This window comes from Sander lucioperca, chromosome 2 (genome assembly GCF_008315115.2).
Source record: "Sander lucioperca isolate FBNREF2018 chromosome 2, SLUC_FBN_1.2, whole genome shotgun sequence".
Lineage (NCBI taxonomy): Eukaryota > Metazoa > Chordata > Actinopteri > Perciformes > Percidae > Sander > Sander lucioperca.
In genome coordinates, this window is record NC_050174.1 from 30,182,017 (window position 1) to 30,198,905 (window position 16,889).

General features: G+C 37.2%; 1 protein-coding gene across 3 annotated transcripts in view; it reads right to left on the reverse strand.

Annotated features, from left to right (window-relative positions):
• Positions 1-11,678: 11,678 nt before the first annotated feature.
• smarca2 (SWI/SNF related, matrix associated, actin dependent regulator of chromatin, subfamily a, member 2) overlaps positions 11,679-16,889 on the reverse strand; it is a 63,976-nt gene continuing 58,765 nt past the window's right edge. For all 3 annotated transcript variants that reach the window (XM_035996032.1, XM_035996029.1, XM_031305195.2), the window contains 2 exons: positions 15,915-16,048; positions 11,679-13,619 (listed from right to left, as the gene is read on the reverse strand). In XM_035996032.1, coding sequence (XP_035851925.1) covers positions 13,590-13,619; positions 15,915-16,048 — 164 coding nt within the window. In that variant the 3' untranslated portion in view covers positions 11,679-13,589. The remainder of the gene's footprint in view (positions 13,620-15,914; positions 16,049-16,889) is intronic.

Below are 16,889 nucleotides of genomic sequence, written 5' to 3' on the forward strand. Positions count from 1 at the left end.
GGCTTAGCGCTGCCCAGGGCGGTAGTGATTGGCTTAAAGAAATACAAAACAAGCCAGTGCGTTTTTTTTTCTCCCCCTATCCCGGAATAGATAAACGTTGTATAGCCAGACCATACTGGGATACCATAGGTCTAGCAATGCAAGACTATGCGAAAGCAAACCATATATGTAGAAACTGTAAGATTTGCAGATAGCGTTGCATTTAAATATTCATGTCTAGATCACATTCAATTATCTATCTATCTATCTATCTATTATACATCTTTAAAGCCCAAACATACAGTGTACTGTATAGATCAGGATACCACCACAACAACACAGTGCCTGCCTGTGATGAAATGCTATAAAACTAAATGTGTATTCATGTGTCTGCTTGGTTTGGAGCTCTTGAGAATATGAATAAATAAATTAGCTAAAATATCAACCTAATTTTCCCAGGTGACTAAAGTGTGTCTGTTCATCTCAAATTGTGTTAAAATAAACATTGTTTTCTGACTCAAAGGTGCAGACTGTGGAAACACTTTTCAGTGGAGGATTTATTCCCGGGGTCTTATGAGTCACAGTTTAAAGATGTTATGAAATCTGTTTGTCTATTGATGCAAATTAGCTTTCATATTGTTTAACTGCTGCCAGTGAGACTGATTAGTGAGACTGATTTAAGCTCCAAGGAGAGGTTCATCTGATGACAAAACATCCGTGGCATGAGGGAACAGCAACGCTTTTTTTCCGTTTGTATTCACATAGTCACTTCCATTGATGAAATCTTCCACATCAGGGAAGTTTAACAAAAAATGTGCTTTAATTTGGGTTTCCATTGCACAGCACAACTTTTGATGTATGGAAGTTGATGTTGTTATCAATTCATCAGATATGAAATTGCAAACATAACCATCAAGTTTTCACCCTGGGAAAATGATTGATGTTTCCTTTGAATGCAGTCAGTATGATGTAAGTTAAAAAATTGCCTCTTTTTGGGCAACTATGAGGAAATGAGTATTCATTTTTATTCTGTGAAAGCATGCATTTGCACAGAAATGTGATGTACAACATAGTTTATTTATTTTAACTGAGCTTTATTGAATTGTCTTAAGCTTCAAAGAAAAAGCAGGACTTTGCAATTTTGGGGGTGAAGAGTGCCTATTCTGTAGTAACTTTGGGGAAAGTATTCAGTAGAAACACTGGTGACTGTTGCTGTACTAGGACTGTTATTTTAAATCAGTTATGGCCATTTACAACAATATTGAAAACACATTTTACAACCTTGGTTGAATGAATCAGATACAATCTCTAAATGCTGTAAGATTTAACAACTTTTTGCAAGAAAATAGATTTTCTGCTCAATTCTCACAATTAGCACAGCAGGATCTGGATCGATTTATCAATTTAATGAACAACGATCTAATATTACTGATACAAAGTGAAAATATCGATATCATCTTAAAGATGTACCTTTATTTTGAAATTCCCACTTTATCAAAAAAGAATAGTTTGTTTTTAATTTAAATGTCTGGAAGAGCTCAGTAATACAATTGTCAAATCATATTTTAGTTGCTTTTCGTAAATTGATGTAAATGGAACTGATTTTGTTAAATGGCATATGCTATTGATCGCAGGCTCTTAAATTGAATCGACTCGAAATCATATAGTGGCAGACTTTGTGATATAGACAAATATTGTATCGTCCAATGAATCAATATATTGTATCGTGATCAAACTTGTGATTTCCCCTACTGTATAGCAGCATAAAAACCCCATTTTGCAATCCTGTATAACAAGTAGCTCATTGAAGACAACTAGTCTGCCATAATCCATGTAGGCTAGTGTTTTTAAAAAGCATTTAAGCCTACATTTGTATGTGAAAATGTAATACTATCAGAGAAACAATTAAAACACATAATGATTCCAACAAGCCTAAACACGCACAAGGAACAATATCTTAGTTAAGCATATTAAATATGGATTCATTTTACAATCATACTTTCATTTTGAAACGAGAGTGACAGGATTACATTTGTAGAGGGCTAAAGACATACATTATCCTTGATATGTAGCCTAAAGCCCGAGACCCACCAAGCTGATAATCGGCCGTTGGACAGTCTGGCAAGGTCAGTGATTCAAGTCCGTTAGGTGTGATCCGTGCCGTCGTCCGTCCGAGAGGCCGTTGGCCTTCATTTTGGCCGATTTGACATGTATAATCGGCGGAGCGGGCACTGCCGGCAGTCAGACTCAAATGACCCATCTGATTGGTAGAGTGCTAACCTGGAAACGGGGAGCGGAATGAGACTAGAGTCTCTCAAAATCTGACGAAAATCTTTTAAACTGACCTTTGTCAATCTGAAATGAAGATGAGTGATTCAGCAACTGCATGGTCTATTTCTCACTTAAAATGTTTTCAGAAACACGTTTCGGTGAACTATTTTAGTACAATATGAGATCGTATTCTGAACAAGCCGACATGACAGTCTGGCTTTGAATTTCCGGAGAAACCAGACCCACCTACCGTTCGTCCAATCAGCTGCCGTTTTTCATTTTTGGGCGACAATACAGATTAGCGTCACCTGCTGTTATGGAGACGTATTACGTCTCGTCGCTTTGGTGTGTTATATGAATATATGAATATTTTACAGCCTGTTTTAATGTGTTAACTAACTGTAGGACTTGCTAGCTACATGTTGAAAGCAAATATTAAATGCTGGGCTGGCTACCAAATTTGCCCTTTAAGCCAATTATTTTGTGTGTTTAGAGGCATTTTTAGGTGGGAAGACAACTAACGTTACTATAGACAGATGAATAACCAGAAAATTACACAATTTTATAAAATGCGCCACATAGGCTGGACCACATATTTTAACGCAGGTGATAATCCGATTGAGCACATAACGTTACCTGTTCTCTTAAATTTGCTGGTTTGAACTGCTCAATCCCCCGTTTGAATGTGCTGTCAGTATGAGTTTCCCCGGCTGTGTTGTGCTGCTGCGTTCATGCTTGATAATCCTCAGAAAAGATGCTTGAGAATCCTGAAAGTCTCTGGCCCTCAGGTAGCTTAATTACTTAACCCTCCGAAAAACACACAGGAAGTTTCTCGTCAAGCTAACCTTACCGTTAGCAGTTAGCCACTATTTTTCCCTGGAGAACAACTCAACGTTAAGCTCCACGTTTTAAGAGGTTTGAGAAGTTTTTCTTCAAAAAACGGTCTTTTAAATGTCTGCTGTAGAAGATAAATGCACATTGTTCATGGTGACCACACTGTGGGCTATGACGACAACAGTACTTAGCAAACAGCTAATTAGTTTGCAGCTGGGCACCCGGCAATCACTGGTTTGGGGCATGCGCATAGTTGTGAGCATCTCAAACACCATTTTCTATCAGCCACTGAACTGAAAAAAATTATAACTAACAGCATGCTATTTCATGTCGTTTATTAATCCAGAATAATATGAATTTCTAAATGAATCAATACTACTAAAAAAGCCAATTTTTTTCCTACTGCCAGCAGGTGGGGCTGTAGTGTGACTAGCTGTAACACTGGTTAGTTTGTGCCTAGTTTGGACTATGGTTTGTGAAGTTACAGAAGAAATAAAACAAGGTTTATTTTTGCTTAGTAACATATTTTTAAATCACTTCTAAAAACTCAAAAAAGAAGAAGAAAAGAAGCATTTTATTAAAGCTAGCACATTTTTAACGCCAACATGTCTGTTATTATTGTTTTATCTTATATTGGTGGGTGTTTTATTACATTTTAATTTTAGTGTTATTTTCTTATACATTTGTTAACACATACATTTGCAGGGTTCCAAGAGGATGAAGCCTTGGGACTTTCCTCTAGCGCCACCATGAGGTTTTGCGTGAAATATCATATATAACAGCTGTTCCCTCTCAGGACAAGTTGTAATAACTTCAGGGATTTTCCCGATTTTTCATCCAGTGGGATTATTAAGTCAAAAATAGGCTACTTTGGTTTATGATTAAATGCCTGCAACATTACTCCAGTCCCATCAGCCTCAGCTGTACTTTGTGTTTAGTGTTAATTAATGAGACATGCTAAATTCTAAAATGCTGAATTAAGATGGGAACATGGTAAACATACCAGAGACAGTTTAGAGAATCTTTGATTATACCTGCTAAACATTGACATTTAGCTCAAAATACAGTGTTTAAGTACCGCATCACAGAGCTGCTAGCAGGATTGTGGACTCACAGTCTATATCTTCACTCACTGCCCTTTATTTCCAGGGAGATTATTACATTCAGTGCTGCTGTTATATTTTATCATACAAATGTCCTTTTTCAATGCAAGCTATTAACCACTGGGCTATGAGTCGTAGGCTACATTAGAAGTCATACAGCATTAAATAAAGAATAGATTAGATATGGCAATAAGTCCATGCTGCCAGATAATGCAATTACTATTTAAAGGGTGATATAATATGAGTATATCACAAGTGACAGAATGAGTCACCCTGCACAGAAAGCTCAACTCAGCCTCTTGTATGTATGATCTTAAGATTTCAGTCTCCACAGAGCTGTGGCAGAACGTGAGGGTCAGGACAAAGACTGAGAATTACAGTAAGGAGTAGGTGTATATTTACGCAGGATGTCATTCAGGTACAATGTCAGAAGTCTCAAATGTGTTCTGTAAATGTTGACAAGCTGTTAGATTGAGTGGAAGAAGGATGACAATTGTATTAATACAGTCAAAAAACATAATTACAATATGTACAACATACACTTGTCTGTCATGTAGCCTCTCAGTCAGAGGTGGAAGAAGTACTCAGATCCTTTATTTAAGTAAAAGTACTTATACCACACTGTGAAAATACTCTGTTACAAGTTAAGGTTCTGCACTGAAATCCTTACTTAAATAAAAGTTTCTAAAAGTATAATCAAGATAATGTAATTAAAGTAAGGTAAGTTCATTTCTATAGCACATTTCAGCAACAAGGCAATTCAAAGTGCTGTACATAAAACATTAAAGAACAATTAAAAACATCCATTAAAGTATTGAAAGTACTCAATGTAGACTGTTATACTATTATATAGTATCTCATTGGGTTACTCATGCAGCATTTGAATGTTAAAGCTGGATGTGTGGAGCTAATTGTTTTTTTACATAGGGCTGCAACTAAAGATAATTTCCATTATGGATTCATCTGATGCTTTTTGTCTCTGTTAATCGATTGATTGTTTGGTTTTAAAAACTTCAGAAAATAGTGAGAAATGCCATTAAAATTACACAGTGACACCTTCACAATTTTTTGTCCAACGTACAGTTGGGAAAAGCAGTAAATCCTCCTATTTGTGAAGCTAGAACCATGAGCTTTCTAATGTAGGTTGTCATTTCTATGTATGTTGTTTTTTCTTTAATGTGTTTTGTTTTTAATATCACACTGTAAAGCACTTTGTGCTGCATTTCATTGTATGAAAGGTGCTATACAAATAAAGTTATTATTATTATTATTATTATTATTATTATTATTATTATTATCATTATTATTATTATTATTATTATTATTATTATTATTATTATTATTATGAATTGTTTCCAGCAAACAAGCTGTCAAGGAAGTTTCTATCAACTCATTTTCTATCACTGAGTTAATCGACTAATCGTTTCAGCTGTATTTAACATATGTTTTGTGTGCAAAAACCTCACTAACAATAAATAATAAGTAACTAGTGACTAAAGTTGTCAGATAAATGTAATAAAGTAAAAAGTACAATATTTCCCTCTGAAATGTAGTGGAGTAGAAATAAAAAGTGGCATGAAAAAAAAGCACCTTAAATTTGTACTAAAATACAGTACTTGAGTAAATGCACTGTACTTAATTACATTCCACTACTGCTTTCAGCTTAAGAGGACTCGGCACTGCAAAGAAAAATGAGCTTTTCCTCGATCATGCGTTAAACTGATAGTGAACCCCGGAATCCAAAGGGAGACAAAGCCTTTTCCCGCTCTTCCTTTTAAGTTGTGCAAGAGTTAGCATCGATCAGGCCCATTTCCCGCCTCGAATGTGGACAGGCTACAACACCAGATCAACTAATAATAGAGAGCACCTGGCCCTTTCAGATCACCATTCATCAACCATTAGGAAGGAAAATTCCCTGAATCAGTTTGCGATTGGAGGGACTTGCATCTGCTGCTTGGAGAATGTGATGATGCAGGACAAAAGCTGCGTAGGAATAGCACAAATCGCACTGGCACCTGACCTTTTCCAGCTGACATCTCTGGCACTCAGACAAGGATTAACATCCAATTTGCCCCTCTCTTCCTGGGCTCAAGTCTATCCCAACAGCTCGGCACTTCAAAGAGGGAGATAAAAAAGAAGGGGCGGTGGATGGTCATTCTTCAGGGGGAACTGGCTTAGTCAAGCTCTGTTTAAAATGGCAGGAATACAAAAAGTAAAGCTGTTTTGATGTGGGAGGGTCCGGCCTGCTGTACAGTATGACGGCCTTTCTTCTGCCCTCCTGTGTCTGAGCTGCACCATACAGCCATAAAATACAGCCATGATGCCATGAAATCATGAACCTGACAGTAGACAGGTGTGTTCAAATCAATAGGCTATATAGCTCCTTGTTGTTGTTGACTTGTGTACTTATTTGGTCTAAATTGTTAACAAACAAAAAAGCAGCACATCCAATAGACTAATCTGCATTGTAGGCAGAAGTCAAGCCAGCCGTCATTACAGTGGCAATAACTCCATGCCCGTTGAACCTGTTACATTTTAAAAGGTATAGTGATTCAAAAAGTCATATTCTAAAAAACTAAAACTTTTCAATTAAATTTAGTCTGCCTGTGATTTGTATAGCCTAAAGATCAACTCTCTCCACTTCCTCCCACTGTATAAAAGTTAAAGGGGAACTATGCAGTTTTTTTTTAGCTTAATTTACCTTAACTGAACAGCTTCGGAGTCATTGGAATGGTTATATGACCTTTTTCAGGTTGAATGGTGGTCGTCTCGCTTCCCCCTAGCGCCTGTGAGCGGAAAAACCACCCTTGCAACTTTGGGCCGCCGACCTCAGCGTCAAGAAGTATCGCATGATATCAGGTCTCGCAAAGTAACTAATTGCTTTACGGCACAGAACACATTCAGGAACCGGCTAGCTATAAGAACGAGGTAGTGATGGAGTTTTTCACACTATCGTCATGGCTGAGCTGGCAAAAAAGTAGCAGGAAAGCTAGGAAAGCATTGTCGCAGGAACAGAGAAAGAGGAACCGGCAGACTGACTGAGCGAGGTGTCAGACACGAGTAAACAGCGGACCTGCGTTTTCAGAATGGCGAGTACTGACACAAACAGAAGCCTGCTAATCCGATGCTGAGCTGGCATTCTTGCTGTTGCACTTGTAAGTATCTTTGGGATAAACTCTGTTTAATCTTTGTATTTCTTGTTATTGTGACCTCAGGGTGTTTGCTATTGTCTGTAAAGGTTTTTATTATGATTGCTGTCTGTTACGGGCTTACTAGCTAGCTTACTAGCTAGCTTACTAGCGGTCTACCACAGTGGACATGGCTCCGTGCGTTCGCCGGCTTCTTTGAAAAGAAATGCACATGACCAGAGGGAGAAGATGGGAGGGGGGAGAGCTGCCAACGAGTTTTTACAACAGTGTTGCCAAATATCTATTCCGAAGCTGTAGAGGGAGCTCTATAGAGAAACCTGTGAGCAAAAAGCGAGAAAACAGCGAAGAAAAATTACCAAAACTGCAAAGCGCCCCTTTAAGCCCAAAATATCCTGTATACGGGTGCTGCCATCTTGTGTTGGTGGAGCCGCGGAACAAATGTGACAAGAACTACCATGTCGCATCCGCTAACATGGAGAGGGCGGGATTTATGACCTATACTGCGGCCAGCCACCAGGGGGCGATCAATATAATTTTTTTATTTTTTATTTTATTGGTTTATTTGATAGGGACCATGCATATTTATGAACATTGTTGTATGAAAACACAATGTAAATATGCCAGAATTAGTTAGAGTAACTACTTTCCACACATAATAGTGACATTGACAAAACAAACAAGCAAAACAAAACAAAAATACATGATGCATGATACATGACAACGACGTTATTCATCCACCTCTATACTGCATTCAATTTACCAGTGAAAGTGTATGGGATAAAAAAAAAAAAAGAAAGAAAGAAAAAATGTGTGACTGTTAAAAGAGAGTGCATCTCTGGTTTTCTAGAAGCCACTGTTTTAAATGAGTTTTAAAAGTGTTGATTGCAGGACACTCTCTTATTGGGAGGGGCAAGCTATTCCAGAGTTTACCTCCTATTATTGACAATATGTTTTGTCCAAAAGTGGTGCGTCTAAATGGTATCACACAGTCCCCTTTTGCAGAGGCACGTGTACTTCCTCCGCTTTCAAGTCTTCGAATGAAGCCATGCAGCGGAGGGGGGGCAAGATTATATAACACTTTATATATCAAAAATGCATACCTGAAATGTTTAAAATTTTCAAAACTTAAAAATTGATGTCTCTCTAAGATATCACAATGGTGAAATGACAATGCCTTTTTATCAAAAGTTTTTTATGGCTTTCTTAAATAGAGATTCAATGCTTTTAAGAGTAGTTATGCTAGTTAGTGACCAGTTTGTAAAACAATACTCGATATGTGAAAGAATCATAGTATACAAAAACAACTTGGCAGCTTTGTTGTCAAGAAATGGCCTAACTTGTTTAAAATTCCGCAAATTAAATTTAACTTTATTTGCCACCTTTTTCACATGACTTTTGAACGTTAGGGTGGAGTCATACATGACTCCTAGATACTTGAATTCATTAACAATATCAAGCTCCTGTCCTCTAAGGAACACATTAGAATGTGACACCTTCATGTTTTGCTTGGTAAACGCCATACAAACAGTTTTTTTGGTGTTTAGGTGGAGACATGACTTAGTGAGCCAGTCATCAATGTGAGCCATAGCAGATGTAAGTGTGGATGCTATCTCTTGGTAGTTCTTAGCATGTGTAAAGATTACAGCATCATCTGCATACATCTGGACATCAACATCCTTGTGCCTTTTTAAAAAAATTGTATCAAGGCCATAGATATCCATTGCCTTAGAATTTTTTAAAGCAGCCATATTATGCTCATTTTCAGGTTCATAATTGTATTTTAAGGTTGTACCAGAATAGGTTTACATGGTTTAATTTTCAAAAAACACCATATTTGTGTTGTACTGCACCGCTCTCTCTCACTGCTGCAGATCCTCTTTTCAGCTGGTCTCTGTTTTAGCTACAGAGTGAGACCTCTTTTCTTCTTCTTCTTCTGTACTATCTTTGATTGCACTAGCACATGCTCAGTAGCTCAGATGTAGATCATGTCAGCTAGCTAGCTCCATAGACAGTTAAAGAAAGGCTGTTTCTACAACTTCGGTCAGTTACAAGACAGGATTAGCTGGGAGACTTCTAAATGAGGGCACACATGTAAGTAGTTCTTTTGTAGATTATGGTGAACTTGTGTGTGTTGTAGCAGAGCTTTGCTATTGAGAACGAGGTAGCATGCTAGCGTTAGCATGCTAACGCTAGCAGCTATGAGCTAATGGTTGCGGTTAGCCTACTCGTTTCGGCTTGTGACGTCACAAGCCGTGCCAATTTTGAACAGCTCACCCAGAGACTGAAGGCAGGACACATTCAGAAACCGTATCTCACTCTAAACAGCATGGATGGATTTTTTTCAAAGTTTGTATGTGTGTGGAAGCAACAGAGACACAACATAACACCCCAAATCTCAGAAAAAGTGATTTTTTCATAATATGGGCACTTTAAGCCACTGATGGTATTTGCTACTTCTATTTCAGTTATTTGTTGTAGGTGAAAAGTCAGCTGTGCATAATTAATGGTGCAAATAGAGTAGCTAGGTGAATTTAAAAGTTGGGTTATTTCATTGAGTTATTTCATTTTCATGAGTCTAAAAAGAAGGTATTTAGTTCTGTAGATATGATGGTTGGATCTGTGACTAGTTTAGTGTTAATTTTCAACTCTAGTTCTTTATTGTTATGATTTTGTTTTCTGCCAATCAGCTTGTTGATAGTTTGCCATATCTTCTTCCCATTTCCTCTTGCCTCTTCAATAGTATCAATGAAAAACTTGGCTTTTGCTTGTCTTAGCCTTTTTGTTACTTTGTTTCTTAATGAAGTAAATTATTGTCGGTCTGTTGTGAGACCTGATTTTAAAGATTGTTTCAATGATTGATCTCTTTCCTTCATAAGTTTCCTACACTCTTCATTGCAATGTATCCCTGCTTTTCTTTTGGCTCCGCTTTCTGAGGTAGGGCCCCATAGCATTTTTAATTGTTGAGGTGAATTGGACACAGTCATTCTCCAGATCTCCTTAGAGAGGACCCCGTCCCATTCAATCTCTCTCAGTGCTATGCCAAGGTTTTCCTGTTGAGTAGTTGGGACTGATTCAAATTTACATATGGGTGTAACTGAGGAATGAAAACAATGTTTTTTTTTAGCTTTCTGGCACATAGAATGATATTATGATCCGACATTCCTGTCATTAGATTAAAGGTTTTAGTAATTCTTTCTGGTTTATTTGTGAACAGTAAATCTATTTTAGTTTCAGACCAATTAGTTATTCTTGTAGGTTGTTCAATTAGCTGTGTAAGATTAAAATAGTCTGTAATGTTTTTAAGCTTTTTCCTTCCAGCCTTATCACTCCAACTGACATTAAAGTCCCCCATCAATATGACCTCTTTGTTAAAATCCAAATTATGGAGATTTTTTAACTGATCATAAAACTCAAGCTTTGCTGAGGGTTTTCGATATAGACAGATTCAAGTAAATGCCATTTCAGCTGAAAGTGAAACGTTAACACCAACACATTCAATATCAGATTCCCTATGCCATTCAATATGTTTGCATTTAATAGTACTTTTCATGTATAATAAACCCCCCCCCTCCTCCCCTGATCTCTGTCTTTCCTAAAAACATCATATCCTGGCATGGCAATAAGGGTCTCCGGGGAGGCACCAGTTAACCAAGTCTCTGTCAGTCCAAGAAAATCAATATTAGAATTTACAAGTTTTCCAGTTGTTCGCGTTTGGTTCACTTGGCTTCACTAATACAGTCTATGCGTCAATCCCTGCTGTCAGCCCACCGATTTTTTGCTGTCTGAAATTCCACTTTTACAATTAAATGTGTTTGAGATCGTTGTGAATTTATGCATTTAAAAAAAGTCATTGATTGCAAGTTTCTTACGACAGGCAGTGCTGTTGATAGGTTTTCAATGTAGCAAGTCCTCGGGACCCACAGGATATATATAGGTCTGGCAATGCAAGACTAATAATAAAGAAGACGGTAGTTATATGTTATGTTTTCAGTGTGAAGGAGCATTGCATATTTCATTCTTCTTAATTTTTTTTAAGGCCGACAACTCAAATAATCATTTGCATAATGTCAGTTGTGTTGACAGACATGGAAGGGGAAGTCACGTGTGATTTAAAGTAGATTAGATAGACCTGAAACAGGAAGTCTGCATGTTTTATCTACTTAGATCTTTTGCAAAAGAACATTTGCTAAGGCAATGAGCAGGGACAATAGAACAAGGTCAACTGAATCAAATGGTTTTACAGATTAAATAGCAGGTACAATAAATTCCATAAGCAGTGTGCACTGCAAAACACTAACAGGTAGAAATGGTTCCCAGTGGAAAAAATAAACAAGAAAATGTATTTTGTGCTGAAAATCAGTGAGATTTTATTTGCCCTGGGCTATGAAATACAACCACAAAGACGCTGTGCAAAGAAAGCAAAGATTAAGTTACACTTATTGAGAGTCGGCGAGCACGTTACACAAACAAAAAATGATATATATCTGCATGTACACAGTATATTGCCAAAAGAGTTCATGCTACAAACGACATATAAACCAACAAAATGAGGGCTCAAAACTAATACAGGAACACAAACACCTCAATCCAAATAAATCAAAATATACTGTTATATTCAATGTGTCATTCAAAGCAAAATGCTTTTAATCCCAGAATACTTTTTTCTTTGTAATATTTTCTGTTGTTTACCATCTTTAATAGTCTGTAATAATCCAGCTAAAACTGCTATGTTTGCAACAGGAGCGACATGTTTTCAGACACTTTAAAAAGCTCCTTTTAGCCACGATAGACTTTTCAACAGGACAAGGTGTTTCCCCATGAATCTGCAGCCTAAAGCATCCAGTTTCAAAAATCCAAATAATCCAAATGCTCCTTTCTGCGAGAGAAAATTAACAAAGTTCAAAGATTCTGCTCTGATACACGACAACCTGAAAGCATTACAGGGAAGGATACATGAAACACGTGGACTTTACCTAAATAATGTGCCGCCTACATAATGTAAGGTTACATTTCTGTTAATACAAAAAAAGCATTCAGCATTTATGGCCACTTGAAAGTAAGTGAAAATCATCGGGCTGTAAGATATATATATATATATATATACATTCATCATTTCATTATTGTTTGCTAAGCCCCGCCCCTTGTGGTTACTGTTGCTACATCTATCAAGCTTTCCATTCTTGCAGTCTTCAATAAAAACGGTGGCAGATTTAATATTGAAATTCTAAGTACATTTTTAAATAATGGAGTCCTTTATTTCAGATAAAAGCAGGCTTCTTATTTCTTGCTGGCGACCATCGATTTAGCTGAAATGGCAACTGACGCTGGCAGATTCAATCAGCTGTTGCTAGCTAGCTGATTATGCTAGTTAGCTCCATTAGTTGGAAGGAACTTTAGCTTCTGTATGTGTTAATAATAATAATGATGAATAACATTGTATTTGTGTAGCATTGTTTAAGCAGGACTATCAAACATTTGTTGCTTACGTTAAAGCAGATAAACACGCTGTTTGATATATTTTAAGTTTTGAAAAGCCACCACACTCCAGACTAGTTTAGACTAGACTTAGTATCACTCTTACTACAGTTTCGCCAGTGGGAAATATAAAACTTGACTAGTTATGGTTGCTAGGCTATGATTGGACAATCACTGGTTGGGGGGAGGGGTTTAGCTAACAATCAATTTCTCTAACATTTGGCACTGCACAAGGTGATGAATCCAAAAATTAAAACTTGATTGATTGCCTTTTCTTTATCACCAGTGGCTCTCCAAATTAACTTGGATGTCCTTGGCTTATATATACTGTATGTGTGTGTGTGTGTATGTGTGTGTGTGTGTGTGTGTGTGTGTTTATTACACATTTAAAATTTGAATATCTATATTTCTTTTTCTAAAAGTGCAAGCAAGTACAAATCAAGCAAAAGTGAGTACAGCATGACCAAATCTTTTTTTTCTTCCTTTTTCATAGAGAATTTAAATTGTTTTTTTTTTTAAAGCACAGAGTTAAAAAATATACTAAAAAATTGTCTTAAAAACAGGAATATGAGCAGATTGGTATTGCTGTGTAGCTTACTGATTACTAGTAATACATTTCAAGCTGGTAGGAGAAAGTTACAACAAAACAGACTACAAACAGGCAAAGAGGACAAATGGAGTCAAAATAAAAAAAATACAGAATATGAACCTCAACAACGGTGATGGAAGATATTGTCCTTTTTTGTTTATAAGTGCTTTAAACAATATCCTGCTTTGGTCAGTCGTCATCGCTCTTGTCCGACTGATCCTGCAGAAAGGAAGAGATAAAAGGCATTAAGAGAGAGGGAGATTTAAAGGCTGAAAGAGGCAGAGGAGAGAACGTTTAAAAAAGGCAAAGGGAGAAAAGTCCATTTTTGAAATCTGCGGTTAAGTAGCAGCAACAATTTTCTTTGAACACACTGCACACAAAGGCAGTTACCACAGTGACTGATAGACAGCTGAGGAAATCAATCACTACATGTGTATTTACAGAGTAACATGGCTTTAGACTACGCTCTGGTGAAGGTCTTATATTGGCCGAGCTGTTTACATTAACCTCAAACACCCTGCTGTTGACGTGAATAAAAACCTGCCTCCAGCTGCCCACTGATGTCAAATATTGATCAGTCTGATCCCTATAGATTTCATATTAAAGTACAATATCAAAAAGTATTTGTTCATGCTCTTAAGCTGGATTTATACTTCTGTGTTAGCGAGGATTCAAACCCAAAACAGCCCTGAGTTAGGTTGTCCCCCGAACCTTCTACCCAAGTACTATTTTATATTCTATAGCTATATTTTATGCTGCTCTATTTTATATCTTAGATCGTAATCTGACTTTGTTCCACCTAACACATAATTTTTCTCTTTCTTTTTATTTTTTTTTATATCTATAAGAGCACAGTCGGAGGGAGTCTGAGACTTTTAGAATGAGAATTTTATTGCCAACAGCTGCATCACTGTAATTGTTGTGCACATGACAAGGAATAAAGAACTTGAAGTACTTATTTTTAGATGAGAAAAACTAATACTGGTATCAAAGTCAAAGTCTTGGTATTGCAACAACACTAACCTGGACAGAGAAAAAGGCCACATCGTCACCCTGAATTTAAAGAATCTCCCAGACTCTCTAATAATGGTGCGTTAGGAGGCAGATGTTGATCTATTAGGTGCTAATCTAATATTCTCAATTATCTGAAAATAAGTACTTAAGTGGCGGTTGTCATGTCATGTTTTATTGTATGCTGGCAGCAACTTAGATGAAGAGGAGGATAAACACAACAGAAGGTGTGTAATACAGTAAAATCAAGTCCCGACTGAGAGATGGCTTCATAATATAACATTCAATGACATACAACCCAACATGGTAGATTCCCTGGATACATTTGAATTCATTTGTAGACGTTTTCCTCTTGTTTACATCTAGTTGAAATCATTCTGTGTTGCATGTGTTTATCTGTGTTTTAAGCCCCCAACGTCTTCTTCCAGGCAGCGCTGCCTGGAAGCACTAGGATTAGGCAATGGTTATGGTTATGGTTAGGGTTAAGGTTAGGGTAAGGTGCCTTGACGTCAACGGTCGCAGCGCTGCCTGGAAGGAGACGTTGGGGGGCTTAAAACACCATTGAGCGTAGCATGTCGTACGGTGGTTTGTATTATTCACTCAATGCTCCACCTGTTGAAGGTACCTCTCCGCTCTGATTCAGAGGATAGAGGCTCGCATGTCTGATGAGGCCACTTGATGTGCTTCACTTACATTTACGAGAAAACATTTGACACCTATGTGAAAAGTAAGCAGCTACATTAGCATGAACTCACTAAAATAACCCTTAGTTGCAGCCTTAATTGCACTAATGTCGAATTTGTGGGAGGCATCGGTTTCAGTGAATATGGCAGTTTTCAAAAATAAAACAGGGCCAAAGAACAGAGTTCCTGCAGTTACTTTTCTCTGTGAAAGGTGTGGATTTTTCTCAATTCCCACGCTTCAAACCTAAACTTTATTACTTACAGTTGTGAAACTGATGTGTATGTTTCTCCAAAAACTATTTTAATCATCAATATAAGCTCTTGTATAGAGATTCTATGGTAGAAAGCCTAATTTAATTTAATGTCTTTTCTTTCACAGTAAATATTTGGGATGACCAAGAATACTGCTCTTTTCTGTTTTTCTTCCGCAATTAATAACCTGCACCTGGCATTCCAGGTGTGAAACAGCTGCTAATTTGATGGCTGGAAGGAAAACAACAGGACTATGGATGAAATATTGTTAACTGCCCTCAGCATGCTATTTCTCATGTTCCATGATAAGGGATGAGCTGCTAATGTAAGATTTCCAAAGCTGTGGTTGCCAATGACATAAAATATATTTAATAGCTGTCACTTTTGGTCAGTGTCTTTTCCATAAGAATTTATTTTTCTCATTTGCCAATTCAGAATTATATTTACATGAATGACAATTGGACTTTTCCTAACTTAACTTAAACAGTTAACATTAACTTCCCGGTGTCGTTTTTGCAAAGAGATGTACTAACAATCCAGTATAATGCAGTGAAGGTGAACGACCTACATTGTCATCCAGGTCTTCGTCGCTGTCGTCGTCGCTGACGACCGGCTTGGCCTTCCCTCGGCTTTGTCTCTTTTTGCCTTTGTCGGTGCTGCGCGGCTCCTTACTCAGCTTAATCTTAACCCGCACAGACTTGGCTGAATTAAGCATAAGGAGAAAGAAAGAGTGATTAAAAAAACTATCAGCTTCTCAAATAAAAGAGTATTTTTTTTCCATTTTATATCCGAGTAAGTGAATATCTTTGTGTTTTGGACTGTTGGTCAGAATAAACAACTTGATAACTTGAGCTCTGGTAAATGGTGATTGTCTGCAGACCCCTCACATCCCGGTCACAAACTGTTCAACCTCTTTCCCTCTGGTAGGCGATACAGGGCACTGTTCACCAAAACCAGCCGACACAGAGACAGTTTCTTTCCCCAAGCAGTCACTCTGTTGAACACTCAGAAATAGCCCCCACCCTCACACTGAACAGAGTCAACCACCACTGTTCTGCTCATCTACCTCATGTCTATTTCAATCCTACAATTACAATATTGTTATTAATATATTACCATTGCACTGATCTGCCTTGCACTGTACTCATATTTAAAGCCTAAAATCTCAGTCTATTGACCGATATTGCACTATTCCTTCCCTCTCTTTTGTATATTTTTTGTAAAATTGTAAATTCTATTGTATTGTTATACTGTACATTATTTTTTATATTCTTACCGTCATCTCTGTTTTTATTCTTAATATGTTAAGTGTTGTACTTTGAGAGCAAAGATTACCAGAGTCAAATTCCTTGTTTGTCTACGCAAACCTGGCCAATAAAGCTGATTCTGATTCACATAAATGTGAAAATAATCATAATAATAATAATAAGTTGCAGCCCTAATGTCAATTGTTCAAAATAGGATGTTTTCATATTATTATTGGTAGATAAAAAACCAACCATCTAAACATGTTCATTCTCAACAACAAAACTTGTTTTCATTT